Source organism: Tamandua tetradactyla, chromosome 9, assembly GCF_023851605.1.
Source record: "Tamandua tetradactyla isolate mTamTet1 chromosome 9, mTamTet1.pri, whole genome shotgun sequence".
Lineage (NCBI taxonomy): Eukaryota > Metazoa > Chordata > Mammalia > Pilosa > Myrmecophagidae > Tamandua > Tamandua tetradactyla.
Window position 1 is genome coordinate 7,841,349 of NC_135335.1, and position 25,337 is coordinate 7,866,685.

Here is a 25,337-nt window from a genome sequence, read left to right on the forward strand (position 1 = left end):
GCACGCAATAAATATTATTATTTTAATCCTCAGGCCTGCGTCCTTTTTCCGCTCAGCAACTCAAGATATAAGAGGATTATAGGTGGGCTCAGAGCTTTCGATCCGCAGACGCGTCTGGAGCAAAGCAGCCGACTGCGCATGCCCCTGTGCGGCGGCCTGGCCCCGCGGGGGTGGGGGTGGGGGCGGAAGTCCACCCGCGCGTGCGTCCCACGTGCCGCGGGTAAATAAGCGAGCGCGCAGGCGCCCCAGGTCGGCGTCCATTGGCCGGCGCCCCGCCCCCGTCCCCACCCAGGAGCTCGGGTGAGCGGCTCTGGCCGCTTGGGCTGCGGGCATCCCTACCCGGTCGGTTGGTCTGCTCGTCTGTCGGTCCGAGCGTCGGGGCCTCCCGCTTCGCCCTCGCCATGGCGCCCTGGCTGCGGCTGCTGTCGCTGCTGGGGCTGCTCCCGGGCGCTGCCCTCGCTCCCTCCCAGCCCCGGGCCGCCGGCGCTCAGGCCTGGGAGCCGCCGGCCCCGGAGCTGCTGGGGCCCGCCCGCTTCGCCCTGGAGATGTACAACCGCGGCCGGGCTGCCGGGAGGCAGGCAGTGCTGGGGGCCGTGCGCGGGCGCGTTCGCCGGGTGAGGACGGCGCGGGGTGGGGGCCTCCCGGGTCCGGGTAGCTTGCGGGTGGCCTTGTCCGAGGGAAGGGGACTCTGGTCTAGAATTGGGGGTGGAGGGATTCTGAAGACATGAAAGGGAAAGGGGGCCTGGGGTGGGGCTGTGGACCCAGCAAAGGAAGGACTGAAGAGGGAATGGCTGTGCCCATCTCACCTGTCCCTCCATCCAGGAGGGCCAAGGGTCAGTGTACTCCCTGGAGGCGACCTTGGAAGAGACACCCTGCAAAGACCCCACGGTGTGCCAGCTCCCTCTGTCCAAGAAAACCTTGGTGAGTGATGGGGGTGCCTGTGCCCCTCTGCACCCGGCTGAGTCAGCCACATTTGGGATTGTGGAGTACGTCAAGAGAAAGGAATCTGACCCAGCCGCTACCTCTCCGGACAGATCTGGAAGTGTGGGTTCCCAGGTCCCCCTGGGGGCAGGAGCCCAAGATGCTCTGACAGGAAGGGTGTCTGGGCTCTGGCCTGCCCCACTGTCCAATGTGGGAGTGATTGCCTTGGGGCTGGCCTCCATCTGAGGAGCCTCCAGTTCCATCTTGTCCCCAGACCTTGCTCCCAACCCAGCCCGGAGACTGACTTCCTTCTCTCCTTGCAGCTCTGCAACTTCGAAATCCTGAATGAGCTAGGAAAACACATGCTGCTGAGGCGGGACTGTGGCCCAGTAGATACCAAGGTTACAGGTGCTGGGATAGCCCAAGGATGCTGGGATAGCCCAGATCAGGCCTCACTCAGAGTCCAGCCTTGATCTCTTCTCTGTTCTAATCCTATCCAGGCAGTAATGAAACTTTGAATTCAGTCCTTCCATTGTTGAGCAAGGATCCCCTGCCCCAGGTGAGGAGCCCATGTCTGTCGGAGGCTCTGGGTGCTGCCTCATTTCCCTTCGCCTCCCCTTAGCATGGAGTACGGCTCCCTGGGCAGTCTGAGAGGGACTCCTTCAAAAGACCCTTGTGTCTTTCCAGGACTTTTCTGTCAAGATGGCTTCGATCTTCAAGGATTTTATAATCACCTATAATCGGACATACGAGACGAAGGAGGGTGAGGACTCCAGCCTTGGGCGTAGCTTGTTCAGTCAGAATAGGGTCTTTCCCCTGAGTTGGCATCTTGGTTTTGGGAGAAGGGAGGAATATGAGAGGCAGTGTATCTTTCTAGGGACCCCTAAATCCCCAAGTCCTCAGACAGCCTTCCAGGACCAGGTGTCCACCCTGAGTACCTTGTCCTTCCTTCCAGCCGACCTTCTTGGCCAGAAACCATTCTGGGCAGAGTGGGATGGGGCAGAGGCCAAATTCTCTCTGCGGGAGAGTCCCTCCCGCTCCCGGGACCTACAGCCTTTCCCCCCAGCCTCCTGTCTGGTGATGCCCTTTGCAGCCCATTTCAGTTCCTGCTTTCATGCCTGAGAAGTCGCCGCCCCACTTTGACCCCAAAAGTTGACCACACCTTCCACTCCATCACTTGCAGCTCTGGTCCCCCACAGCACCTCAGGGGTCTGTCCTTCTTGAAAAGAGCTTCAGGCCTGCTCCAGAGCCCACACTCCCCAGGGAACCCCCTGCCTCTTAACCCCAATCGTGCCTCCTCTTATGATCTACCTGGTGCCCCTGTCCATCCTCTCATGCTCCTTGGTCCTCAGAAAGAGAGTGGCGCATGTCCGTCTTTGCCCATAACTTGATGCGAGCACAGAAGATCCAGGCGCTGGACCGTGGCACAGCTCAGTATGGGGTCACCAAGTTCAGTGACCTCACAGGTAGGGGTGGTGGCCACAGCCCTCCTGGTGCCTGCTCCCGAATCCCCTGGTCAGGGCTGGCTTAGAATATTCCTTCCCTCACCCCCTCTGCCCGCAGAGGAGGAGTTCCGCACCATCTACCTGAATCCCCTCCTAAAAGAGGGTCCTGGCAAGAGGATGCGCCAAGCCAAGTCTCCCAATGACCCTGCCCCATCTGACTGGGACTGGAGGGAAAAGGGGGCTGTCACCAGAGTCAAAAACCAGGTTGGACCCCCACTAAGAGGTGAGGGTGGGCCTTGAGTATTCTACTGGGGCTGGGGGAGGGACACAACCCTGATTGCCGGTCTCTTGCAGGGCATGTGTGGTTCCTGCTGGGCCTTCTCCGTCACAGGCAACGTGGAGGGCCAGTGGTTCCTGAACCGGGGGACCCTGCTCTCCCTCTCTGAGCAGGGTGAGCATCCTGCGCTGCCCCCTGTCCCCAGCCCAGCTCCTCCAGAGGGCTCCTCGGGACTGGTCTTCTGTCTCTCTAGAGCTCTTGGACTGTGATGACTTGGACAAGGCCTGCATGGGTGGCTTGCCCTCCAACGCCTACACAGCCATAAAGAATTTGGGTAAGCCCTGGTGGGATCAGGAGGGGAGGCAGGAGCCACTTCCCCCTTTGCAGGAAGGCGGCTTGATGGGGGAGGCACCCTCAACTGGGTTCAGGTCATAATGCAGATCCTTATTAGCTGAAGACCTTGGGCAAGTACAGCTCTTTCAGACCGTCATTTGCCTCATCTGTGAAGTGGATCTTGCCATGCCCACCTCACAGAATTCCCTTGGCTGGCAAGCAAGGAAGTATGTGTAAACTTCCCGCTGCATAGCAGGGGCTCGTGGTATTTTTGCTGCTTGGAGGTCTGTATTTTTAGAACATGGCGATACCAGGGAGCCAACGGATCTCACCCTCGAGGAGAGGTGTTGATCCAGACTGGCCATTTAGTTCTGCGGTGGGCTGCAGTGGCTGGGGGATGAAGGGCTGGGAAACTGAGGTGGCTGTATAGAGATTGGGCCAGGGGTCTGGCCTGGATTGGCAGCAGACTTTCAGAGCAGATAACAAGCAAACTCAGGTCAGGAGTCAGTGGGAATGCTGGGCGGATTCCTCCGCTAGGAGTCGGAAGCTGGGAGTTGAGTTCCATGTCTGCCACTGTTCTTGCTGGTTACTTCTCCCTGTGTTTCAGCTCCAGAATGAGGCTCTTCCTCAGAGGGGCAGTGAGAACATGGAACCGCATGGATAAGGGGCTTAGCACAGCACCCAGCTTGGAGGAGGCAAGCAGATGGTAAATGGGAGTCCAACTTTTCTCCTCCACCCCCCCCCCCTCTGCTCCCCAGGAGGGCTGGAGACAGAGGACGACTACAGCTACGAGGGCCATCTGAAGGTCTGTAGCTTCTCATCGGAGAAGGCCAAGGTCTACATCAACGACTCAGTGGAGCTGAGCAAGAATGAGCACAGTGAGTGGGGGCTGAGGCGAGGCAGGGCCCGGTGGTGCTGGGGTGCCCACTGATGCTGGCCCCTTCTCTTGTCTCAGAGCTGGCAGCCTGGCTGGCCAGGAAGGGCCCTATCTCCGTTGCCATCAACGCCTTCGGCATGCAGGTGAGGCCGTCGCCCCGCTGCCCCTGTTCCATCCCTCGCTGTCGCCCCGACTTCTCCACCTCTAGTTGGCGCTCTATTGCTTACTCTTCCCCCAGTTCTACCGCCATGGGATCGCCCGCCCACTCCGGCCCCTCTGCAGCCCTTGGTTCATCGACCATGCTGTGCTGCTTGTGGGCTATGGCAACCGTGAGTCCTGCCGGTCGTCTGTCTGTCCATCTATTCCAGGCCCCAGGCAAGGGTTGGACCATAGCATCTCGGGGTGGGGGTCGGGGGAAGGCTTGGGAACCCTGTCTTTACTCCTGCCTTGGCCTTGGGGCCAGGTGGGAGTCCTCCATTCCCTCTGTGGATGGAAAGCTGAGGCTGTGGGAGATGAAACTGTTACAGACCAGTAACCTGCTAGAGGAGAGGTAGGTGGGTGCCCTCTGCAGACCCTAGAGCTGTACCAGCTCTCTCTGTGAGGGTGGTAGGTGGGCTTGGTCTTGTTTTCTGCTCATTTCCTAGTACGTGGCAAATATTATAGTAAGCCCACAGGAGATATTTAAAGGGTGCAAAAGGCTTGGGCTCTTGCCTGGAGAATTGGGGGCCCTTGACCCCCTGCATTCTGTACCGCCCTCCCCCCCTCAGGCTCTGACATTCCCTTCTGGGCCATCAAGAACAGCTGGGGCACTGACTGGGGCGAAGAGGTGAGTGCTGCCCTGCTGGTCCTCGGCCCCCCAGCCCCTGGCCTGCCCTAGGGCCCTCACCACCACTCCCCTCTCCCCTTTGCCAGGGTTACTACTACTTGCATCGCGGGTCCGGGGCCTGTGGTGTGAACAGCATGGCCAGCTCGGCGGTGGTGGACTGAGGCGCCCGCCAGTGCAGGGCCTGGTGTTGACCAGAGTGGCTGCTTCCCCCAGCCTGACCTGCATGTCCAGGCCCCTCTGCAGGGGGCTCAGCTGGCTGAGGGACGGGCCCTGGGTTCCTCGGGCTGAGGGTGAGCAGAAGGCTCTGGGGAACAGGCCCTCCTTCCCTCCACCCACCCCCTCCTGCAGTCCCCCAACTGCACCTTTGTTGAATTGTGGTAGCTAGGAAGATCTTGGGGTGACGCATGACATATTGGCAGCCAAAGCAGGGGCAAGAACCCTGGGTTCGGGTAAGGAGCAGGCGGGGAGGAAATATTCTGATCTTAAACCCACCTCTGTCCTCAGCAAGCTCTGCCTTCCTGCCTCAGCTCTCCTCTGTCTAATACTATACATTTTCTGGTTCCTCTGGATGTGGGGACACTGTCCCCTTTCATGTCTAGAGAAACCACTGCAACCACCCATTTTTAACAGCAATAAAGAGGTGTCCTGGTCCCCAGTGTGGAGTGACTGCTGAGTCCCTTAGGACAGGGATGGTTGGTGGGGACCCCTGCAGAGTCAGCTGGTTCTACGCAGGAGCCCGAAGACTTAGTTTCTACCTGGGGAACCAAAAGGAGATGAGAAGCAGCCCAAGGATGGTGCTTTATTCAGAAATCCTTGGCTGGCCCACCTCCGTGGCCGTTGCTCTGAGAGATGGATAGGGTCAGCCACATGGGGCACTCTCTCTCCGTCTTACACAGAGCACCGTGTGTGGGTTGAGGTCAAAGGTCACTCTCCCCATAGAGGGCACTGGAGAAGGCCACGTAGTCCAGGGCCCCAGCTGGTGCCCCAGGCCCCTTGTAGGGCACCATACGGCGGATGCAGTACTCCGCCTGCTCAGTCGGGAGCTCCCGCCGCAGCTCCTCAGAGGTGATGTAGTTCTGGGGGGAAAAGGGGGCGGTCAGGCCCAGAGGTCCCCTTCCCTGCCCCCTGCCCACACTGCCCGAGGCACACCTTGTCTCCGGCTAGGATCCTGAAGGAGGCCACAACTTGCTCAGCCGTGTCAGTCTCAGCTGTCTCTCGGGTCATGAAATCAATGAAGGCCTGGAAGGTCACGACCCCGGCTGCGTTGGGGTCCACCATGGCCATGGTGCGTGCGAACTCCACCTCACCCTGCAGGGACAGAGGCCAAGCACCATGGCTGTGGGCGCCAAAGCCAGGAGGACTCCCGATGTCCCCTCCTGGGGGCTGCCCAGCCTGGGCTTGCACCACCCCAGTGACAAGGTGCTCCCTCCTCCAAGGACAAGTCAGCTCTGTTGTCAGGAAGCCCTTTGCACGAGGCTGAAACCTTCTTGCACGAGACAGCGTTCCCTACCGCTGGTCCTGGCTTTATTTTGGGGCTACACAGACCTCTCCCCAATAGTGCTGTTTCTGAGAGGAAAATGTAAGCCCAGACTTGGGAGTCATGTAGACCTGGGTTCAAATCCTAGCTGTGGGTTTTTGAGCAAATTCATTTATCTCGCTGAGTCCCTAGGTAGCCCCTGTGCAAAATGGAGTAATTCTGTCCAGCCCTGTTGGGTGTGATGAGGATTCGATGAGATCATGTTGGTGAGGTGGGAGGGCCCCAGAGAGAGTGCTGATGGGACTCCTGGGAGGGGGTCTGGGGACACTCACCAGGTCGTAGCCCATGGAGATGAGGCAAGCCCGGAAGTCGTCAGGTTCCATCATGCCATTCCGCTTCTGTTGGTAGTGAGTGGCTGTCAGGCGCCCCCAGGTCCCCATGTCCACTCTCCGCCCCACCCCACCCCCAGGCCTGGGGCCCTGCTGACCCGGTCAAAGTGGTTGAAGGATGCCCGGAACTCATTGAGCTGCTCCTGGCTCAGGCCCTTGGCGTCTCGGGTCAGAACCTGGTTCTCCACCTCGTTGATGGTGCGCGCGATGGAGGTGAGCAGCTGCTCCCAGCCCACACGGATGTGCTGGGGGAGAGCAGGAGGTGTCAGTCAACAGGTGGCTAGAGCCTGGCTACCCACTCCAGCTCTACTCCCAAGCCACTAGGTGACCCTAGGCAGGTCTTGCCCCTTGCTGGTCCTCTAACCCCATCTGGCATCTGGACCCTGGAGGTTCCACTGAGTGACTCCCAGCAGCCCTTCCTGCCATCAACTTGATGATGATGATTGAAGTGTCTGTCAACCGGCCATGGTGAATTCTGGCCTGACTTTAGATGGCTGGGTGACCCTGGGCAGGTCACTTTTCCTCTCTGGGTCTCAGTGTCTTCCTGGGAAACTGACTGTGTCGCTGGGACCGCTCTAGGCATCCCCGGCCAGTGCCGCGTCCCCTCCCCCCAAGTGGGAGCGCCTCCCACCTCCATGCTGTAGACCGTGTGCTTGTTGTCGAACACCAGGCTCTCCTGCAGCAGCTGGTGGTCGCCCTCCAGCCGGTCCACGTTGCTCTTGTAGTTGATGATGTTTTGCTCCTGCTGCCGCAGCCCGGCCATCTGCTCCTCCAGAGAGCCCGCCAGTCCCGCGGCCAGCCGCCCCACTTCCTGCAGGGGTGCCCCGGGGACAGTGGGTGCCTTGCGGCCTGGGGCTCAGGGGGCCCTACGTGCCAGCCTTGCCACCAGGTGCCTCCCCTCCTACACTGGTACCCAGCAGGATGAGGGCTTCCAACTCCCATGGCCCAAGCCGGGCCCCCCTGCCCCAGCCTGGCCCAGCAGCTGGAGCCCTTACCTCTATCTTCCCCTGGATCCAGGGCCCGATGGCGTTGGCCTGGGCTGCGAACTGTCGCCGGAGCCTCTCATTCATCTGCTGCCGGGCCAGCTCCTCCTGCAGCGTCTGGTCACGGCTGGGCACCAGCTTTCGGACCTGGGAAGGAGGGGGGGGTGGTCATGTCGGGGGCAGCTCTGGGGTTTGGGAGGTGGCTTAGAGAAGTGATGGGCTCTGCCTCTGAGCCAAACTGGGTCGTATAACTGGGAAAATCACTCAACCACTCTGGGCTAAAGTTTCCTTCTCTGTGACGTTATTTGTCACAGTGACATTATTTTACCCAGTGACATCATTTATAACAGGTGGTTCTATAAAGTCGAATTATAAAGATTTAATTCAACTTCACGTCAGTCCTGGCAGGAAAACGCTGCTGTTCTGGCCATTGTATAGATGAGGCCACAGCAGGTAGAGTGACTTATTCAAAGCCACGAAGCCACGTTGAACCGTTGCCAGACCCCAGATCCACCAAGGCCACAGGGAGCTGAGAAAGGGCAGAAAAAGGCCGGCGGTGGCACTGACCATGTCCCACTTGCTGTTGATGTCCTGCGGGCTGAGGCTGATGTAGGGGTTGGCGGAGCTGGGCCGCAGCCCGTACGTCTGGCAGATCTTCTGGATCTCGCCCTGGATGCCCAGGATGGCACCTCGCTCTCGGTCAGCCTCGGGCAATGTTGCCTTGAACTGCTCGTGTGCTGTCATCAGGCTCTACGGGTGGCAGGCAGGAAGCAGCAGGCCACAGAAAGAGGGCAGCTCCAGGACTTCCGGCTGGGTCCCAGGTGGGGCTGGCCAGAGCACCCAGGCCTCCCGCCACCCAGCCCAGGACTTGGGACCTAGGATTGTCTTCCCTTTTCCATTCCCCAGGAGCTGCAGAGGATTGGCTGTCGGGGATTTTAGTCTAGCTTCATGGTCCAAGCCCCAGGAAGGAGATGGGGAGTCAGAGTCCGGGGTGGGGGGTGGGGGGATGGGGGGTGCAGGCCCGGGCGCACCTGGGTCTCCTCCACTGAGTGCACCAGCCACACGTCCTGCAGGTCCTCCACGGCGCCGTCCAGCCAGTTGTTGAAGGGCGCTGCCCGCCGCGCAAACTCCAGCTGCAGTTGGTCGATGGTCTCCAGGAGCTTCTCCATCCTCTAGGGGCGGTAGGGATGGGGGATGGGGGGGTGGGGGTGGTGGGGTCAGCCGTCTGCCCGGCCTCACCCGCCCCCCCCCGCCCCCCCCCCCGCCGTAGCTCTCTGGCCCCCAGCCCCACCTCCAGCGCGTCCCGCCTCTTCTGGGTGAGCGTGCCCAGGTTGTCCCATTGGTCGCAGATGGCCTGGCAGCGGCTGTTCACCGACGCCGCGTCGTGGTAGTCCAGCTCACTGGAGGCGGGAAAGTGGGGATCGAACTGCGGGGCCAGACCCGCGCCCAGATTTCCTCTCGGGGTTAGAAACCCACGCCCCAGGTGGTGGCGGAGGCGCGAGGAAGGCCTAGGACGGGGAGGGGCCTGGCGTTTGGGTGCCAGGCTTCTCCGAAGGGGGCGGGTTTACAGGGGAAAGCGGGGCGTCCGAGGCCGATGGGCAAGGTTTAGGGGTAGCAGCCGGGCGGGTTGCCGAGGGGAGCGGCCAGGATCGGGAACGGGCTAAGGGGTCCGCCGGTAGGGGGCGCGTCTACGGGCGGGGCGAGCGGGAAGAACGAGGTTGTGAAAGGAGGGCGAAGGGGAGCAAAGGGGGTCGGGGTGGGGGCCTGGGGCCTGGAGCCGAGGGGCGGAGCCGGGGAGGGGCGGGCCCTCGGAGAGGGGGCGGGGCAGACCTCGGGCCCCGCCTACTTGAGCTCCTGGGCGAGCGCGGCGATGTGCTCCACTCGGTCCTGGTGCGCGGCCAGGTCGCTCTCGAAGGCCTCGTGGCGCCGCAGCAAGGCCCGCACCTCCTGCAGCGAGGCCGACTCGTAGTCGCGCTGACTCAGCTGATCCTCCTTCCCTGAGCGGAGAGACCCAGCTCTGGTCACCCCAGCTCTGTGACCACCGCGAGCCCTCACCTGTGAAATGCAGGTGATCACCCTGCCCGGCCTACCCTAGGGGGTTTGAAACCCAGCGTGAGAAAGTTAAGTGAAGCTCCTGTCCCCGGGGCATGACCCCCTAATAGACGTCACTGCACCGTCCTGGGCGGTTATGGAATGATCTGATGGCGGGCGGCCTCTCTGCCCCTCTGTAAGCGTCACAAGCCTCTGACACAGCGCCTGGCATGTTGCAGACCCTCCATGAATCGTCACTGGATGAATGAGTAATGAGTAGGACAAGTGCTTTATCATAATCATCATAATTATGTACAATCATAAGCATAAGAGCAGCCACTGACGATTTATTGATTGCTTTGCATTTTGCAGAGGAGATAACTGAGGTTGAGAGAGATTAGGAGACTTTCCTAGGTCACAGGGAGTGGCCCTAAAGTTAAGTACTTCTGATTATATCAACCCAGTGTTACCCATTATGCCTATAATCTTTTATCAGTGTTTTATTATTTTTAGAGAAGACTCATTAATTTATCAGATTGAAATCCCTGGCACAGTCCAACAAGAATGCTTGATATACAGAGTGAAGATTTATTTGTGCAATATTTCAGCATTAATATACTTTGAGTGTTAAGTTAGAATTGAGGCTCATTACTTTTGGAACCTACTACACATACAAATACAATGCCACAGGACAAATTAAACTATTAGAACTATGGAAGGTTAGCATCCAGGAGGGAATTCAGGCGCCTGAATTTATAATTGAAGAAATGGTGGCCCAGAGAGGGTCAGTGACTTGTCCAAGGTTACACAGCAAGCCAGGGTGAGCAACTGAGGCTAAAAATCTGGTCTCCAGCATCCCTGCAGAGCACCTACCTCTATCCTCTTCATGTTGCCACGACACCCTCTTCCAGTCCCCACCCCAGGACAGATCTGAGCCCCATGACGTGTCCCTACCCCGGGTCCAGGTTTCATGCAGGGAAGCCTTCTGCTGAAACTTCTCAGCCAGGTGCTGGAGCCGCTGCAGGCGCCGGATCTCCGACAGTAGCCAGTCCTCGTAGCCCTTCTCCACCTGCTCCAGGCCCTGCCATGCGTTGGCGATGTCCTGCGGGGCAGGCAGAGGTGACTTCCGTCACGGTTCACCCATTGCACAGATGGGGACACAGAGCCCAAGATCACCCAAGGACCCCTCCTTGGTGATCTGGGTGGCGGGTAGAATGGGGGCCACACCCAGGAGCACCGGGCTGTCTCACCGAGACCAGCTTGCCCTCAGAAGGCATGAAGGCGGGCCGGTGGCTCAGCCGCAGCTTGGTCTGCAGCGTGTTGAAGTTGATCTCCAGCTGGCACTTCTCCTGCACGCGGGGAGGCTTGTGCAGGCGCCGGTAGTCCCGGAAGTCCTCCAGCTTGCGCTGCATGGCACTCATGCTGGGCTCGCCCACCCGGTTCTCCAGCCATGGTATGGTACGGCGGATCCACTCCAGCAGCTGCCGGGGCCGGGCAGGGGCAGGGGCAGGGGCAGGGCAGAGAGCTCTGAGGCAGGCTGCTTCCCCGGCCACCCCTCTCCACCCACACCTGGGCTTCGGCTTCAAGTGGGGTGCATCTGACTTTTACAATTATGGAGGACAGAAGAGGGGGTCCCCCCCTAATCACAGAGGGAGAAGAATAGTTCATGTCTGAGTCCAGGGCCAGTGTAGGTTGGCTTAGATCAAAGAGCGATGTGACTATAAATATGAGTGAATGGATGGTTAAATGAATGAATCAGTGAATGACCAGCAAGTTTGCAAGGACAGAAGAGCAAGAGTTGGGTGGGGCCAGGCAAAAGGAGGCTGCGGGGAGGGGGGAGACTCTGCAGGTCTGGGACTGGGGGGGAAGCACTGGGTGGGGAGTCCTCTCTGGCTCCAGCCTCACCTCACTGGCAAGTTTTTCATACTCCTCCATCAGCTTCTCGTTCTCCTGGTTCACGGCCAGCACCTTGCAGATCCTGTTGGCGGCTGTCTCTGCCTGTGGTGGGGGGTGGGCAGAGGTAGGCATTAAAACAAGCTGTCCCAGCCAGCCCCCAGCCAGCCCCCAGCCAGCCCCCAGCCAGCCTCCATCTGTGAAGCCCTTAAAGCCTGGGTCCGTACAGATAGGGGAAGGGATGGGGAGGGCGCGGGGATACCTCTGAGAGTAGGGAGGGAGCTTCGCAGCCAGAGAGGCCTGTGTACCGGAGCACATGCAGTTGTGACAATGGCCCTTACAACCACCCGGAGCCGGAGCTGGGAGGCAGGAGCCCAGAGCTCCAAATACTGGGAAGCTACTGCCATGGGATACCACAAGTCCACAAGCTCAGCCCCGACTGTGGCCCCCAGGCCGCCCTTACCTGCTCAGCCCCGGCGAAGGCGTGGTAGAAGCAGGAGACGTACGTCATGATGGCCTTCTCGTCCGGCTTGGGGGTGTTCACGATGTCTGGGGAAGGACAGCAAGATGTCTACTGGCCAAAGCCCCCACCCAGGCAGAGCTCTCCCTCGGCCACCCGAAACCCAGCAGCTTCCTCTTCCTTGAAGCTTTCTCTGATCTCCCCAGGGCCCAGGAATCAGCCGCCACCCAACCCGCTGTGAGGCCAGGAAAGCACGAGGACCTGGGTGAGGACTGGAGGCACCAGTCCACACTGCCTAGCACTTCTGGTCATCCCATAACTCCATCTGTCTGTCTGTCTTTTCCCCAAATCTATGAGCTCCTCAGGGGGCCAGAACATCTTCTCACTCAGCACTGCCCACAGATCCAGGATGCCAGGCTCAGAAAATGTTTGCTGCTTCAGTTGACTTAAACACCTGGCTGGGTCACAGAACCAGCCCCAGGCCCTGCTCTGGAGGGAGTCCCTGTCTGTGGGGCCCTCGGGGCTCACAAGTAACCCAGGTGACTGGGGCATGAGGCAGAGGGTGGAGCCATCACCCAAGGGGAGAGGCAGGACAAGCAGCAGAAGCCAGGTCCATTGGGGAGAAAGGGGCAGGGGCCTTTAGCAGGAAGATCTGGACCAGAGAATGTGTGTGTGTGTGTGTGTTTGTGTGTGTGTGTGTGTGTCTTGCATTGGTGGGGGGTGGGAGGGAGGGGGGACAGGGAGCAAAGGATTCTGGGAGGAGTCTGAAGCAAGGGCCCAGCACTCACCTTCCGCATCCAGCATCTTGGGGATGTCCAGGTATTTCTCCGCCACCTCGAAGGCAGTGTTCAGGTTACCGATGGGGTCATCCTAGATGAGTGTGTGACAGGGGTCGGGGGGGGAGTGAAAGGTCAGCTGAGGGCAGAGGCTGCGGAATTGGGGCGGGGGGTGGCAGAGGCCCACCTTGCGCAGCTTGGCGTAGTCGATGAGGTCGGGGCGGTGTCGGTGGATGAGAGCGCAGAGGGCCAGGCCATCCTTCCAGCTGGACGCAGAGGAGGAGCGGGGAGCAGGGGGTCAGGCCCGGGCTCGAGCGGAGGCCCTGCCCCTCCCTTGCCCCAGAAGCAACCCCCCACCCCATAGGACAGCCTCGTCTACAAAATGGGGGGGGGGGGATGCTCATCACTGCCTCCCTGCCCTTCAGATCACATTCTTCCCAGTCTCTATCCCTCCATGGCTCCCCATTACTCCTTGAGTCAAGTACGAACGCCTTAGGCTCGCACTGGAGGGCCTTCATGCGCCCTTCACACTTTAGCCACCTCCTCCCAGCCCATCACAATTCCTTCGCACACGCTTTGCTCACGCCAGACCAATTGCTGGTATTTTTTTTTTTAATATATTTTTCCTTACGAAAACAAATAATACACTTAGAACCACCAAAAATGGATATCTTAGTTGGCTTCACCATAGGCTATATTTAAATAAACTTTCCAGATAATCCTTGTAAAACCTGTGCTTGTGCAGTAAGTTTCATAAACCAATTTAAAATTGAGACGACCAGAACAACATCTACAAATTCAGATAGCAAAGTTCTTAAATTCTAAATATTAAACACTGACCTAGATACCATGTGATCCAATTGCTGATAGTTTTTGGCCTCTAGGACTTTGCACGTGAGGTTCCCTCTGGCTGAAATGCCCTTCCAAGGCACGGGTAAGACACACTCACCTCCAGAAACCCTTCCCAAACCTCCCAGGTTCCATTCCACTGGGACCTCTCGCTCCCCTGTGGCACGTGACAGGGGCCGGCTTCGTGTCCCTCAGTGACCAGGGAGGGCCTCAAAGGTGGGGCACTGCGTGGGGGGCCTCTCCGGGCCCAGCACCCAGCGGGGGCCCGGGGACGTGTGCCAAGCGGTGGACACACCTGGTGTGGAAGTTTTGCACGTTGACGTTGCGATACGGGGCTGTCTTCCGCTGGCACCACAGCAGCAAGCCTTCCTTGGCCGAGGTTTCTGGGTGGGAGGGGTGGGAGGATGAGATGGGGTGGGGTGGGGTGGGGGTGCAGCCCCAGGCCAGCCAACCTCGCCTTGTCTCCCTCCCCGCCTCCGCTCACCCTCCACGGAGATGTCCTGGATGGCAAAGCGGAGAATGATGGTCCAGATCATACCCAGTGTCATCTTCAGGTTCCCGTCGACGATCTCTAGGGGTGGGGTAGGGGGTGGCACGCTGGGGTCCACCCGTCATTGAAGTCCCCTGTACCACCCACCCTCAGCTCACCCTTCCCTGGCCCTGCCTTCTGGCCCCCACGCTCCATTCCAGGCCCTGACACCTGGCAGGTGCTCAATGAGCACCTACTGTTATTGAAAAACCATTCACTGCACTCCCACTGGGGGCCCTGTCAACTTGGATCCGTTTGTTTCTTCCTGAGAGGCAGGGACAACGGTCTTCGTCGTAGACATGAGGCTGCCCAGAGGTGACCTACCTCAGGATTTGGCCCCCTGTCCCCCCTTCCCCCCCACCCAGGTCCCCTCCTGCCATCTCACCCTCAGCCCCGATGGACACCAGCTTCACCCCCTTGCTGGCGATGAAATCCAAAGCCTTGTTGACGTTGGCGATTTTGTGGAAGCGCATCTTGCCTTTGTCTGGCCGGGGCAGCCTCTCTCCTGAGGGTCAGAGGAGAGGTCAAGGATCAAAGGTCACAGGAGGCGGCTGAGGACAAACTGCCCCCTTTGCCCACCGGCGTCCCCTCCAGCACTCTGCTGCCACTGTTCCCCCCGGCTCTCTGGGGTCCCCGTGCACTGACCGGCACCCCTCACCTGAAATGACCTCCAGGAGCAGCATGAGCTTGAGGCCGTTGCGGAAATCGTCCTCGATGTTCTCGATCTGGGTGCCCGCCTTGCGCAGGTGTGAGTTGCACCAGGCAGTGAAGGTCTGGGGGGCAGAGGGCCACGCTCAGACCCCAGGGCTGGGCCCCGGGAGTGTGGGGCACAGTCCTGGCATCTCGGTCAGGGGAGGTCTCAGAGCCAGAGGCCCTGGATTCAAGTCCCAGCTCAGCTGCTGACATGCTGTGCATCCTGGTTCAATCCCTTTCCCTCTCTGAGCCTTAGTTCTTCTGGTAGGGCAGCAATGGGGCCCCGGGCCCACAGAGGCCCCAGTTTGAACTTGGGGCAACCCACCTGGACAGCACCCCAGCCTTGGCTGATCCCAAGCACTAGAGGAGAATTTAGAAAAATTTCAAAGCAGACACTCCAATGGGGCCCCGTGAGGCACAGGTGATACTGCCTTTCTAAAATTAGACAAAAATCTGGATTGAAGCATGTCTGGCTCTGAGGGCTCGGCCCGAGGGACTGGGCACCTGTGCTGGTTTTATCTCCTGGACTGCTATGAATCGGTCTCCAAGCAGATTCTGGGGGTGCGAGTGCTTTGCAGGCTGTGCAGTATTGGCAAAGAGCTCAGGCCCAGCCCACCACAGTTTCCGGAGCTGCCCTCCCTCCCAGCCTCCACCTGGGGTGGGAATGGGGGTATACGGCGGTGCGTCTGTTGGACTTGGGGTTGGCCTGGGGTCTGTGTGTCCAGGTTTCCACTGACCTCCAAAGCCTTCTGGGTTTGAATCTGCCACTGGCTGCAGAGCCCTTGGTGGTCAAGTCCGAGGTGCCAGTCCCAGCTGGGTTCTCACTCTCTGTGACCTGGAGCCAGGCCCTTGCCCCTTTTGGGGCTCCCTTTCCCCACTTGTCCTATTAAGGGGTCAGACTCCATGGTGTCTCAGGTCCTCTGACCTGGCAGCATTCCAGAACTCATAGCAACACCCCACCGCTCGGTGGATACTTCTGGGAGGTGACCCTGGGGGTCCTTTGAAATCCTTTCCCTCAGCCAGCTTCCCTGCCTCGGCCCAGCTTTCCAGATGCCCTGGGAGCTGAAGGTGGAAGACAATGCTCCAAGGCCTTGAAGGGTTGTCATTAGCAAGGTAAGAGAGTGAGCTTCCCGTCACCAGGTGTGTGCAAGTGGGTGCTAGGAACTCCTTGATGGGATCCAAGCACAGGAGAGGGCGGGTGGATACTCGGCAGTCCCTTCCAACTCCTGAATCTGAGATGCTTTTGTCTGGGGGTGGGGGGCCAGGGGACTCCGTGGAGACTCCCAGGGCAGCATAGGGCTCCGCAAGCTGGAGGAGGGGGCGCTAATTCATTCTACCAGTGCGATGCCTCCTAAGTGGCTTCTGCCCCAAAGGAGCTCACAGTCAACCGGAGTCCTGTGGGTCTGAGGACAGCTCTGAGGGACATGCCAGGAAGGCTAGGGCAGGGGTCTTCCAAATCAGATGGGGCCTCTTGTAGAAGGCAGATATTGGATCAGGGCTGGGACGTGAGAGCTGGAGCCCCTCGGGCGGTTCTGGAAGGGCAGGCAAGGGCATCGGAGGCGGGGGCAGGCGCAGGGGCGGCAGCTGGGAGGTGGGAACTAGCTGCCGTGTTTGTGGGCCTGCACGTCTCCTGGAGCTACTGGAATGGAGCTAGGGGTGCCCACGTGGTGAGAGGCAGGCCGGAGGGGCAGCAGGAGCCAGGTCATGCATGGCCTTGGGTGCTAAGACAGGGAGTTTGAATTTGATCCTGAGGGCAACAGGGAGTCAGAGAAGCTTTCGGGGAGAGGAGAGAGGTGGGCAGAGCTGTTTTAGAGAGCTCGCTCTGGTTACAGAGTGGGGCTGGATGGCTTGGAGAGCAAAAGGGAGAGATGAGGAGGCAGTGGCGGGGACCAGGGCGAGAGAGGAAGGGGGTCAGCAAGGGGGGGACGAGTCAGCACCAAGTGCAAGAGACAGAAACATTAGAAACCTTCCCTGCTGGAATGTAAACTCCCTGGAGCGGGAGGAGGGGGTGCGCTCCAAGACTTGTGTGTTTCCTCTGGATGGAGTCACAGGGGAGGAGCAGGGACGAGGGCAGGGCTGAGACCAAACACAGGGATATTTATTACATTGTGACACTAAAGAACCTGAATATGCAACCACAGTGGACGTTGATTGATTTCTGGAGTACCCAAGGCTGCGCAGCGGCTGAATGAATAGATGAGGTAGAAGTGGCTGTACATTGGGTTATAAGGATGTTCCTGATGTTTTGTTAAGTGGCAAAGGCAAGTTACAGACTCCTACGTATCGCATGAGGGGCAAGCGAGCCTGGTCTGGGAGAGGCGTGGGCGGGTGGGGGTGCAGGTGGAGTCGTGGCAAAGCAGGTGGCAGCAACAAGTGCCAAGGGCAGGGATGACATCACGGGGAGATTGCCGAGCCCGGGGACGGCAGCCCAGGGATCCACAGCCATGCTTGGACACAGGTGCAGGAGAAGTCGGGGGGAGGCCTGTCACCAGGGGTGCCCCAACTGACTCAGCTGAGCCTTCTGTCCCTGGGGGGTCATCACATGTCATCTAACCCAGAGGAACTACCGTGATTCTAAATTCTGGGGTTCTCAGGGTCTGCAAATTCCACCGAGCGCCCCTGTCACCTGCCCTTTCCAGGGGTCATACATTATGGGCAAATGCAAAGCAGGGTCCGATGACCACATGGGGCCTCCCTTGCTCCTGGTCTGCCACCCCACTGCACTCTCCTCGCATCGGCCTGGATTACTGTGTCTTTGGGGGACTCAGGGGGTCCTGCCTCCTATGCTTGGGAGAGCCTTGGGGTGAAAAGAGCTCATGGAGGAGGGAGGGGTCCCGCGGGCTTGACAAGGCTGCGCTTGGCCAGCAGCTGCCCCTGTGCCCTCTCCAGCTTCCCCAAGGTGCTGTTTCAGCACAAAGTGCCCATCTGGCTGGGGAGTCAAGTTACTGCGTAAGGGGACCCAGGGCTCCCCTCCTCCCTAACCTTGTGGCCTTTTCAAAAGTCTCAGGGGCCCGGGAGTCTAGGGGGGAGGGGGAGCTTGGGGAAGAGGTGGGGTAGGGCAAGGGGTAAAGTTCCTCAGGTTGAGGGATCCTGTTTTCTGACGGTATACGATTTGGGGCCTGGCTCTGCCTCTCTCTGGACCTCAGTTTCCTCATCTGACAAGTGGGGTAGGGTGACCAGGGACCCCCTGTGGAAGAAAGTACAGGGGAAAGGATGGGGTGGGGCCTGAGATGGGTCCCCCATCCACCCACCCCCTGTTCCAAGTCTAGTAGTTACCTGGCCACAAGCCATCAGGGTGGGGCCTGGGTATATTTAATTAGGGAATGGCGGGTGTGGGGGGACTATTATTTCCCAGCCCCCAAAACTTGGATCTCTGGAGCTTTTGTCAACCATATTCCGCCCCCACCTCACCCCCAGCAGGATTGCGGCGGTGGGCCCAGGGGAATGAACCCTAGAGGCTCTCCTTGTCACCCTAACCCCCCTCAGGAGAGTTCCTAGCCCTCTCTGCCAGCCCTGCGGGACCACCGAGGCAGAGCGCGCACTCTCTGTTAAGGTCTGGGACCTCTGACCCACTGGGCCTCAGTGTTGCCGTCGGGAAATGGGCGAGCACTCACTTTCCTCTGCTGCTTCTCCCAGGCCGGGTCCAGCAGCAGGTCACGGTCCCAATCCTCCTCCTGCTCCATGTACTCGCCGCCCCCGCCGCCGGCGAAGGGCCCCTCCCCGGCCCTTAGGCCCTCGGGCTTCATAACCATCATCATCTCGCTCGGGCTCCAGGCTCCGCTCTGCTCGGCGCGCTCCGCGAAGCGCGGGCCGCGTTAAGTAGGGTCCGGCCCAGCCCCGGATCGGATTCGCGCTAATTATGGGGGAGGAGGGAGGGGCCGGGAGGGGGCGAGGGCGCGAGGGCAGGAGCCAGGCGAGAGATTGCCCCGGGGCCAGGGAACTTTGAAATTGGGGTGCGCTGGGGTGGATCCGGTGACGGAGATCCGGGGTTCGCGTCCCGGCTCCGCCGCTCGGGCGCTGTGTGACCTTGGGAAAGTCGCGGGCCCTCTCTGAATCTAAGTTTCCTCATCTGTAAATGGAGATGACAGTAATAGCAGTGGCTGCAGACCGCTCTGGAGGCTGCCCCTTGGGCCTCCTCCTTACCCTCTTCCAGCGCCCCGGGGCTGGGAAACGAGGAGCCCTTTCCCCATTTCACGATCAGAAACACGGAGGCCGAGTTGGAGACACTCGAGCATGGGGAGGGGCTCGGAGCCAGCTGGATTGGGCCGAGGTGGGGCTATTAATATCGGGGAGGCTGGGGGGTCAGGGGGAATGTGCTGAGCCGGGAAACCCCGACGCCACCGAGGCTGCAATTCAATCCTTCAGGCGCCGCAGCCCGCCAGCCCGCAGGGGCGGAGCTTCTGAGGAGGGGCGGGGATTCGGCAGGAGGGGCGGAGCTCCCGCGCTGGGCGGAGACAGAGTGTAACGGTCTGACCCGGGCTATAGCGCCTCGGGATTCCAAGTCCCGCCTCAGCTCATTCCGCCGTCCAATCACATCTCCGCATCTGCCGGCGGCTCCCTTCGAGTCTAAGCGCTTTCCGCACCTCTTCAGGGCTTCTATTGGTCTTGGCGGACGTCCGTCTGCCGCTATCCCCGCCCCAATACGGAAGCGGTCGGGTACTCGGAAGCGATAGCGGGTGGGTCCAGGCCATGGGGCCGCCCTGGGCGGCGCGGAGCGCAGAGTGGGCGCCCGCGCGGCTGCCTCTTGTATTCATGGCGCTGTGGGCCGCGGCCGTGGGCCTGGAACTGGCCTACGTGCTGGTGCTGGGTCCCGGGCCGCCCCCGTTGGGACCCCTGGCCCGGACCTTGCAGCTCGCGCTGGCCGCCTTCCAGCTGCTCAATCTCCTGGGCAACGTGGGGCTCTTCCTGCGCGCGGATCCCAGCATCCGGGGCGTGATGCTGGCCGGCCGCGGTGTGGGCCAGGGCTGGGCGTGAGTGGGGCGCGGGATCCGGCCGGGGAGAAGCGGGAGCTTTGGCCAGGGGGTGGGGCTCCAGAACCTGATATGTTAGAACCCCATTAGGATCTGGGACGTTAGAGCAAGAAAACTCTTTTAGAACCTGAATGTTAGAACCAGGAATATCATTCATGGACTCACAGATGTTTGTTGAGCATGTACTATATTTGTATGCTCAATAAATATAATAAAATAGATTCATGCTCTGTTGGAGCTGATTTCAGCTGGGGGAAGGGCAGACAATTACCTCTAGGCATAATGAAAAAGGAATGTATATAGAGAGTATTAGAAGGTGGTAAATGCAATGGAAGCAGAAAGACCAGAGTAATGGGGTGCAAGTTACAATTTTAAATAGGGTGGCCTTCATGGAGAAGGTGGCATTTCAGCAAAGACGTAAAGGAGGTAGGAGTTAGCCATGTGAGAATCTGGGGGAGGGGGAGTGTTCCAGGCAGAGGGAACAGACAGTGCAAAGGGTCTGAGGCAGCTGTTTGTCTGGCATGTAACAGGAACAGCAAGAGGGCCAGTGTGGTTAGAGTGGTGTGAGGAAGGGGGAGAGAGAGACTGAGATGTAAGGTGTGGGGTCAGATCGGGTCGGACTTCGTAGGACACTGAAGGCTTTGCTTTCTAATGGGAATGAAATAGAGAGGCAGTTTTGAGCAGACTTGGGACATGCTTCGGTTTTACATGGATCAGTCTGGTTGCTGGGATGAGACTGGACCAGGAGGGCACAAAGGGAAATCTGGGAGATCAGTCAAGAGGCGATTGCAATAATCTGGAGGAGAGGTGGCGGTGACTGGAACCAGGGTGGGGACAGTGGAGGAAGTGAGAGGTTTCCTCCTGGATGTTACAGGCCATAGAAAGACCTTAGGACAGTGGTGTTAGATATGGAAGGGACTTCAGACTTGCGGTACCAGAGCTGGAAGGGGCCTGGCAAGAGGCACATTCCACCTGAGGCTTAGCTGGCCCTGGGCATGCTGCCGGGCACCCGGAGCGGCGAGGGGACAGCTCACCCCGTGGTTCCTTCCCTGCAGTTACTGCTTCCAGTGCCAGAGCCAGGTGCCACCGCGCAGTGGGCACTGTGCTGCCTGCCGCATCTGCATCCTGAGGCGGGACCACCACTGCCGTCTGCTGGGCCGCTGTGTGGGCTTCCGCAACTACCGGCCATTCCTGTGCCTGCTGCTCCACGCCGCGGGCGTCCTGCTCCACGTCTCGGTGCTGCTGGGGCCTGCCCTCTCAGCCCTGCTGCGAGCCCACGCCCCCCTCCACGCCACTGCCCTCCTCCTGCTACCCTGGCTCATGCTGCTCACAGGTGGGGAACTGGGGGGTTGGGGGGTTGCTCTGTGGGGGTGCACAGGTGTTGGGAGCCCTGGGATCAGCTGGGGAGGAAAGCACATTCTGGTGGGACATGGGATTTGGGGCTGGTTTTCCGGGAAGTCTTCTGGGGTCCCAGTCTCAGTGTCATCTGGAGGGGGGTGAGGGCAGCCTGGTGATAAAAGATGGTGTCTCAACACGTGGGCTGAGTTCTGCCTGGGAGAACCAGGAAGGCAGAGCAGGAAAGATTGGGAGGGGTGTGGTGTGGAAATCCTAAGTGGGGGAAGCATTCGGAGGCTGGGCAGGGAGGAGTAAGGGGAATTTGATGGGACTTGGGGGAATTATGGCTTAGGAAGGTGGTTAGCACTGGAGGGTAGAGGGCCTTGAATGCTGTGAGGGTGGCCCCTATTTGACTGGGCAGTAGGGAGCCAGTGAAGGTTACAGACAGGGACAGGTCCAGGCATTAGAAGTTGTGGTGAAAATGCAGTGGGAGGGGAAGACTTGCATCGGGGGCAGGTTGTGAGGCTGTGGCCTGGGTACCACCATCCAAAGGTTAAAGCTCTGCTGGTCTTTTATACTCTTTGTCCCCCGACTTTTTTTTTTTGTATGCTGTGCAGTGGGAGGTCACCTTTCTTTTTCCTTGTGAATATCCCATTACTGCAGCACCATTTGTTGATGTTTTGTTTATTTTTGAGTGCAGGGGCCAGGAATCCAACCCAGGTCTCCCATATGGCAGGCGAGAATTCTCTCATTGCACCCCCTTGTCCCCCGCTTTTATCCCCAGAATGCTTTGGGCTTTCTCTCCCCTGACTTCTTTCCCCACCCCCGACCTTCCCACGATCCCCTCTGTAACCTCGCTCTGTGGTTACTAAACTCTCCGACCACTCATCCTATCCGAGCCCAGCTGTTCCAAGGCCCCCCTCCCTGCAGCCCCTGCCCACCCTGTCTTCCTGACAGCCCTCCTCTGCCCTCCTTAGGAACCGCCCGCCTCCACTGAGCCCCAGCTCCCAGGCTCGCTGTCGGTCCCGGGCCCTGTGAATTCCTGGATATTTTCAGTCCATTCAAATGGCCCACTCAGTGCCCCGTCTCAGCTTCTTGACCTGCCCTCCATTTTACCTCCTTCCCCTAATCCTGCAGCCACACCCTGTTCCTTGGTGGATCCAAGATGTTGTGTCACCCTTCCCTCCCCGCCATATCACCCCATCACCCCATCGGTCGTCCCTCCCTCTGCTCCCCTCCTGTTCTCTTTTTATCCGTCTCTCTCTCCACGATCTCTGCTCTTTGGGCTCCTGGGCCCTCCCTTTTCAGGACCCCAACCCCACCCACCTTCACAGGCCGGGCGCATCCAGCCTAGAGCCCGTCACTGCCACATTCTCCTGCTAACATCTCAGGCTTCCTGGCTCCATCCTCCTCCTGGGCCTCCCCTGCTCCCCTGCATCGTCCTGGGCTGCCAGGGAGAGGAAGGTAGCATGCCGTGGCAGGTCACAACCCTGACGGGTTCGTGGCCGCTGACCTCGGCAGGCCTGTGGTTGGGCCCGGCTGTCTCGTCTCTCAGAAGTCCCCCCCCCCCCTCGCCCCCCACCTGCTCCAGTCCTCCAAGCCCCCACTTCTCCTGAAGCCCTGTCAACAGAGAAAACAGAAGACACCACAAAGTATGTCCAAGATTATCCTGTCCCCGGATCTCAACAGTCCCCCACGCCCCCGTGTCCCCTGTGGTGACAGGGGAAGGACCCCACAGCCTCCTCCCTGCTCCAGGGCTTCGGCTGCCTCCCCGGGCCTCCTCTGCTGGCTCCCTCGGGTTTTTCCACCCAGTTCAAACCTTCTCTCCATCCCACCTCCATCTCTAGCTCTGCCTTCCCGCTCTCCAATCCATGGCCACGCTTCTCGAAGGGCCTGCCGTGCGCACGGGCTGTGTGGCTCGCCTCCCAGCCGTCCCCTGGCCTACACCCCTCCTGCTCCTGCCCCACCGGGGCCGGCCAGGGACGAGCCCTACTTCTTGGTGGCGGGCAGGGGTGGCAGGAGGGCTCTGGGGGGGGGGGGGGGCTGGGCCTGGCGGGGCGGCTCCCTGACCCTCTGTGCTCTCTCCTCCCAGGCAGGGTGTCCCTGGCGCAGTTCGCCTTGGCCTTTGTGACGGACACGTGCGTGGCAGGCGCGCTGCTGTGCGGGGCGGGGCTGCTCTTCCACGGGATGCTGCTGCTGCGGGGCCAGACCACGTGGGAGTGGGCACGGGGCCAGCACTCCTACGACCTGGGCCCTGGGCGCAACCTGCAGGCCGTCCTGGGGCCCCGTTGGGCCCTGGTCTGGCTCTGGCCCTTCCTGGCCTCCCCCTTGCCTGGGGACGGGATCACCTTCCAGACCGTGGCCGAGGAGGGACTCCTGGCGTCCTGACTCAGGGAAGAGCTGGAACTGCACGGGGGAGGGGGCTGAGGGCAAGGGCCAGGGCAGCTGAGAACTCGGCCGGGGAGATGATTCAAGCTGCTGCCCCAGCCAGCTTGGGTTGGAAAATTGGAATCCATCCGGCAACTCCAGCCCCTCCCCTGCCCAGCTTGGACTCCTATGTAGCTGCAACCAGAGCCTGGGCCCATCAACTCTGCCCCTCAAGGGCACCGGCAGGTCTGGCAAAGAGAGCCAGGTTAATAAAGTGCCCTCTTGGTTCTTGTCCTCACTCCTTCTTTGCTAGGTGTCTGGTCCCTCTCGTTGCCCGGGCTCTGTCTCTTTTGACCTTGGTACAGAGGGAGTGGGGGTCACCCATGGGCCAGGGCAGCGTTGTAGCTATCCAAGGGATGAGAAGCCAAGGGTTCCTTCCCAGGATCAGAGCTTTATAGTTAGACGTGTTGCTGCAACACCAAGTTCATTTTGCCTCCCTCTGCCTAACCTGGTACACTGGGCAGCAAGTCTGATCTGTACATTGCAGGTGGAAAACTCAAAGTTCTGGGAGTAGATAAGGATAAGATCATGGAGTAGTAAATGGAGGAATCAGGAGTTGAACCCAGGACTTCGTGCTTTCTTCGTCCTCACACAGTAGCAGGATGGGAAAACCAAGGCCAAGAAATGGGCTGTGATTGTGCAAAGCATCTGTGAACAAGGGGTTTGAGAGGGAAGAGCCTACTTCTCTCTGTAGGCTCTTTGGGAGCTACTTGTTAAATATTTTAGTATCTTTATGGTGAGATGGAGAGAGACACTTCCATTTGGTGGGGTGGATTTAAACACATGGGTTTTCCTTCCTTTTAAAATCTCACTAAAATGATACTCACTTGAGGCTTGTTTACTCTTTGAGCAGAGAACTAGAAACTGGAATTGATTCCCGGAATTAAGGGATGTAGAGGCTGGGGGATTCCTGCGATACTGTGGAAGGTGAGCTGAGGCCGGTGGAAGGGGGTGGGGGGGGGGGGTCACTGGGAACTGTCTTACATAGAGGTCTGCATAAGGCGCATCCCCGGGGGGTGGGGATGAGAAACAGAACCAGAGAAGCTCTGGGTCTCAGGACACCATGGGGAGAGGGACGGGGCAGGTCTGGACCAAAATGGGGCTTCAGCAAGTCTACAGATATTGCTGCTGGGGGACCCTTAGTGAAACAGCAGGCCTGTTCCCCAACAACCCCTAGAGAACACCACCCCTCAAACAGACCCTGCCGATGCCCACTGAGGTTCCAGTGGCCTGGCCTCTGTTTTCAAATGGCCTGATCTATGGCTGTGTTGAAACTTCTATTTTAGGTACTTTGGGCTGTCCACAACGTTGGCAGACTCTTTTTCCCTCCTCTGCCTCATCTCTTCTCTCTGGGATATTTTACTTTCGTGGCTTTTATTAGTGATGAGATGCAAGAAAATATTTATAAAATAAAGAGAAACAACAAATACCCTTACGCCCTCCTCCTGTGCTTAAGAAATGGAATATTACCATTTCCTTTGAAGTTCTGTAGGGCAACCACTGTTCTGTCTTAATCACTTTCGCTTTGTATTAGCTTTGCATGAATTTGAGTTTTATCTGATGGAATCGTACCTTTTTATTCTCCTGTTAACTTGCCTTTTTCAATCAATATGATGAACATTGAATTCACTCAAGTTAATGTGTGTGGCTGTAGGACATTGCTTTTCCCAGCTTATGGTGGTCTATTGAATATTCTGCATTTTGCTTTTCTGTTCTGTTCCGCTCATCATTTTATCTTCCCCTGTGTCATCTGGAAATCCTCCACTAAGATCTACGCTTAGCCTTTGTTATACCATACAAAAATTAGCTAGTCAAGTTCCATCAGTAAAACCCCCTTTGAAGTTGT

At 59.0% G+C, this 25,337-nt stretch overlaps 3 protein-coding genes across 4 annotated transcripts; 2 read left to right on the top strand and 1 right to left on the bottom strand.

Moving 5' to 3' along the window:
- Window positions 1-272: 272 nt before the first annotated feature.
- On the top strand, window positions 273-5,334 carry CTSF (cathepsin F). Of its 2 annotated transcripts, XR_013157504.1 has the most exons (15): window positions 273-614; window positions 823-921; window positions 1,245-1,329; window positions 1,422-1,480; window positions 1,609-1,684; window positions 2,274-2,387; window positions 2,485-2,630; window positions 2,721-2,817; window positions 2,897-2,977; window positions 3,735-3,854; window positions 3,932-3,996; window positions 4,092-4,228; window positions 4,317-4,403; window positions 4,621-4,679; window positions 4,766-4,808. XR_013157504.1 is itself a non-coding variant. In XM_077115617.1 (14 exons), exons 1-14 carry the CDS (start codon window positions 402-404, stop codon window positions 4,838-4,840), a joined length of 1,380 nt encoding a protein of 459 aa, XP_076971732.1. In that variant the 5' UTR covers window positions 275-401; the 3' UTR covers window positions 4,841-5,334. The 2 variants fall into 2 exon arrangements, 1 of the variants encoding a protein (XP_076971732.1); XM_077115617.1 differs by lacking the exon at window positions 4,317-4,403 and having other exon boundaries at window positions 275-614; window positions 4,092-4,182; window positions 4,766-5,334.
- Window positions 5,335-5,463: 129 nt separating this feature from the next.
- ACTN3 (actinin alpha 3) lies at window positions 5,464-19,587 on the bottom strand. Its single transcript, XM_077115616.1, has 21 exons — window positions 18,374-19,587; window positions 14,725-14,839; window positions 14,452-14,571; window positions 14,022-14,108; window positions 13,833-13,920; window positions 12,876-12,954; window positions 12,701-12,782; window positions 11,916-12,001; window positions 11,465-11,557; window positions 10,810-11,040; window positions 10,514-10,661; window positions 9,375-9,525; window positions 8,820-8,928; window positions 8,560-8,700; window positions 8,096-8,278; window positions 7,541-7,675; window positions 7,177-7,356; window positions 6,644-6,790; window positions 6,489-6,554; window positions 5,829-5,987; window positions 5,464-5,755 (listed from the first exon to the last, which is right to left on the bottom strand). The coding sequence occupies exons 1-21, from the start codon at window positions 18,515-18,517 to the stop codon at window positions 5,597-5,599; spliced, it is 2,703 nt and encodes a 900-aa protein (XP_076971731.1). The 5' UTR covers window positions 18,518-19,587; the 3' UTR covers window positions 5,464-5,596.
- On the top strand, window positions 19,379-23,729 carry ZDHHC24 (zDHHC palmitoyltransferase 24). The gene is made up of 3 exons (XM_077115618.1): window positions 19,379-19,729; window positions 20,785-21,062; window positions 23,157-23,729. The coding sequence occupies exons 1-3, from the start codon at window positions 19,449-19,451 to the stop codon at window positions 23,450-23,452; spliced, it is 855 nt and encodes a 284-aa protein (XP_076971733.1). The 5' UTR covers window positions 19,379-19,448; the 3' UTR covers window positions 23,453-23,729.
- Window positions 23,730-25,337: the final 1,608 nt, after the last annotated feature.

Bases quoted from the DNA above. Each gene is read 5' to 3' on its own strand.
- CTSF (XM_077115617.1), top strand. From the start codon at position 402: ATGGCGCCCTGGCTGCGGCTGCTGTCGCTGCTGGGGCTGCTCCCGGGC. The intron at 2,388-2,484 runs GTAGGGGTGGTG...CTCTGCCCGCAG, and splicing joins CAAGTTCAGTGACCTCACAG to AGGAGGAGTTCCGCACCATC. The intron at 2,978-3,734 runs GTAAGCCCTGGT...TCTGCTCCCCAG, and splicing joins CACAGCCATAAAGAATTTGG to GAGGGCTGGAGACAGAGGAC.
- ACTN3 (XM_077115616.1), bottom strand. From the start codon at position 18,517: ATGATGATGGTTATGAAGCCCGAGGGCCTAAGGGCCGGGGAGGGGCCC. The intron at 14,109-14,451 runs GTGAGATGGCAG...CCCCACCCCTAG, and splicing joins GGTGTCCATCGGGGCTGAGG to AGATCGTCGACGGGAACCTG. The intron at 6,555-6,643 runs GTCAGCAGGGCC...CACTACCAACAG, and splicing joins CCTTCAACCACTTTGACCGG to AAGCGGAATGGCATGATGGA.
- ZDHHC24 (XM_077115618.1), top strand. From the start codon at position 19,449: ATGGGGCCGCCCTGGGCGGCGCGGAGCGCAGAGTGGGCGCCCGCGCGG. The intron at 19,730-20,784 runs GTGAGTGGGGCG...CCTTCCCTGCAG, and splicing joins GGTGTGGGCCAGGGCTGGGC to TTACTGCTTCCAGTGCCAGA. The intron at 21,063-23,156 runs GTGGGGAACTGG...CTCTCCTCCCAG, and splicing joins CTGGCTCATGCTGCTCACAG to GCAGGGTGTCCCTGGCGCAG.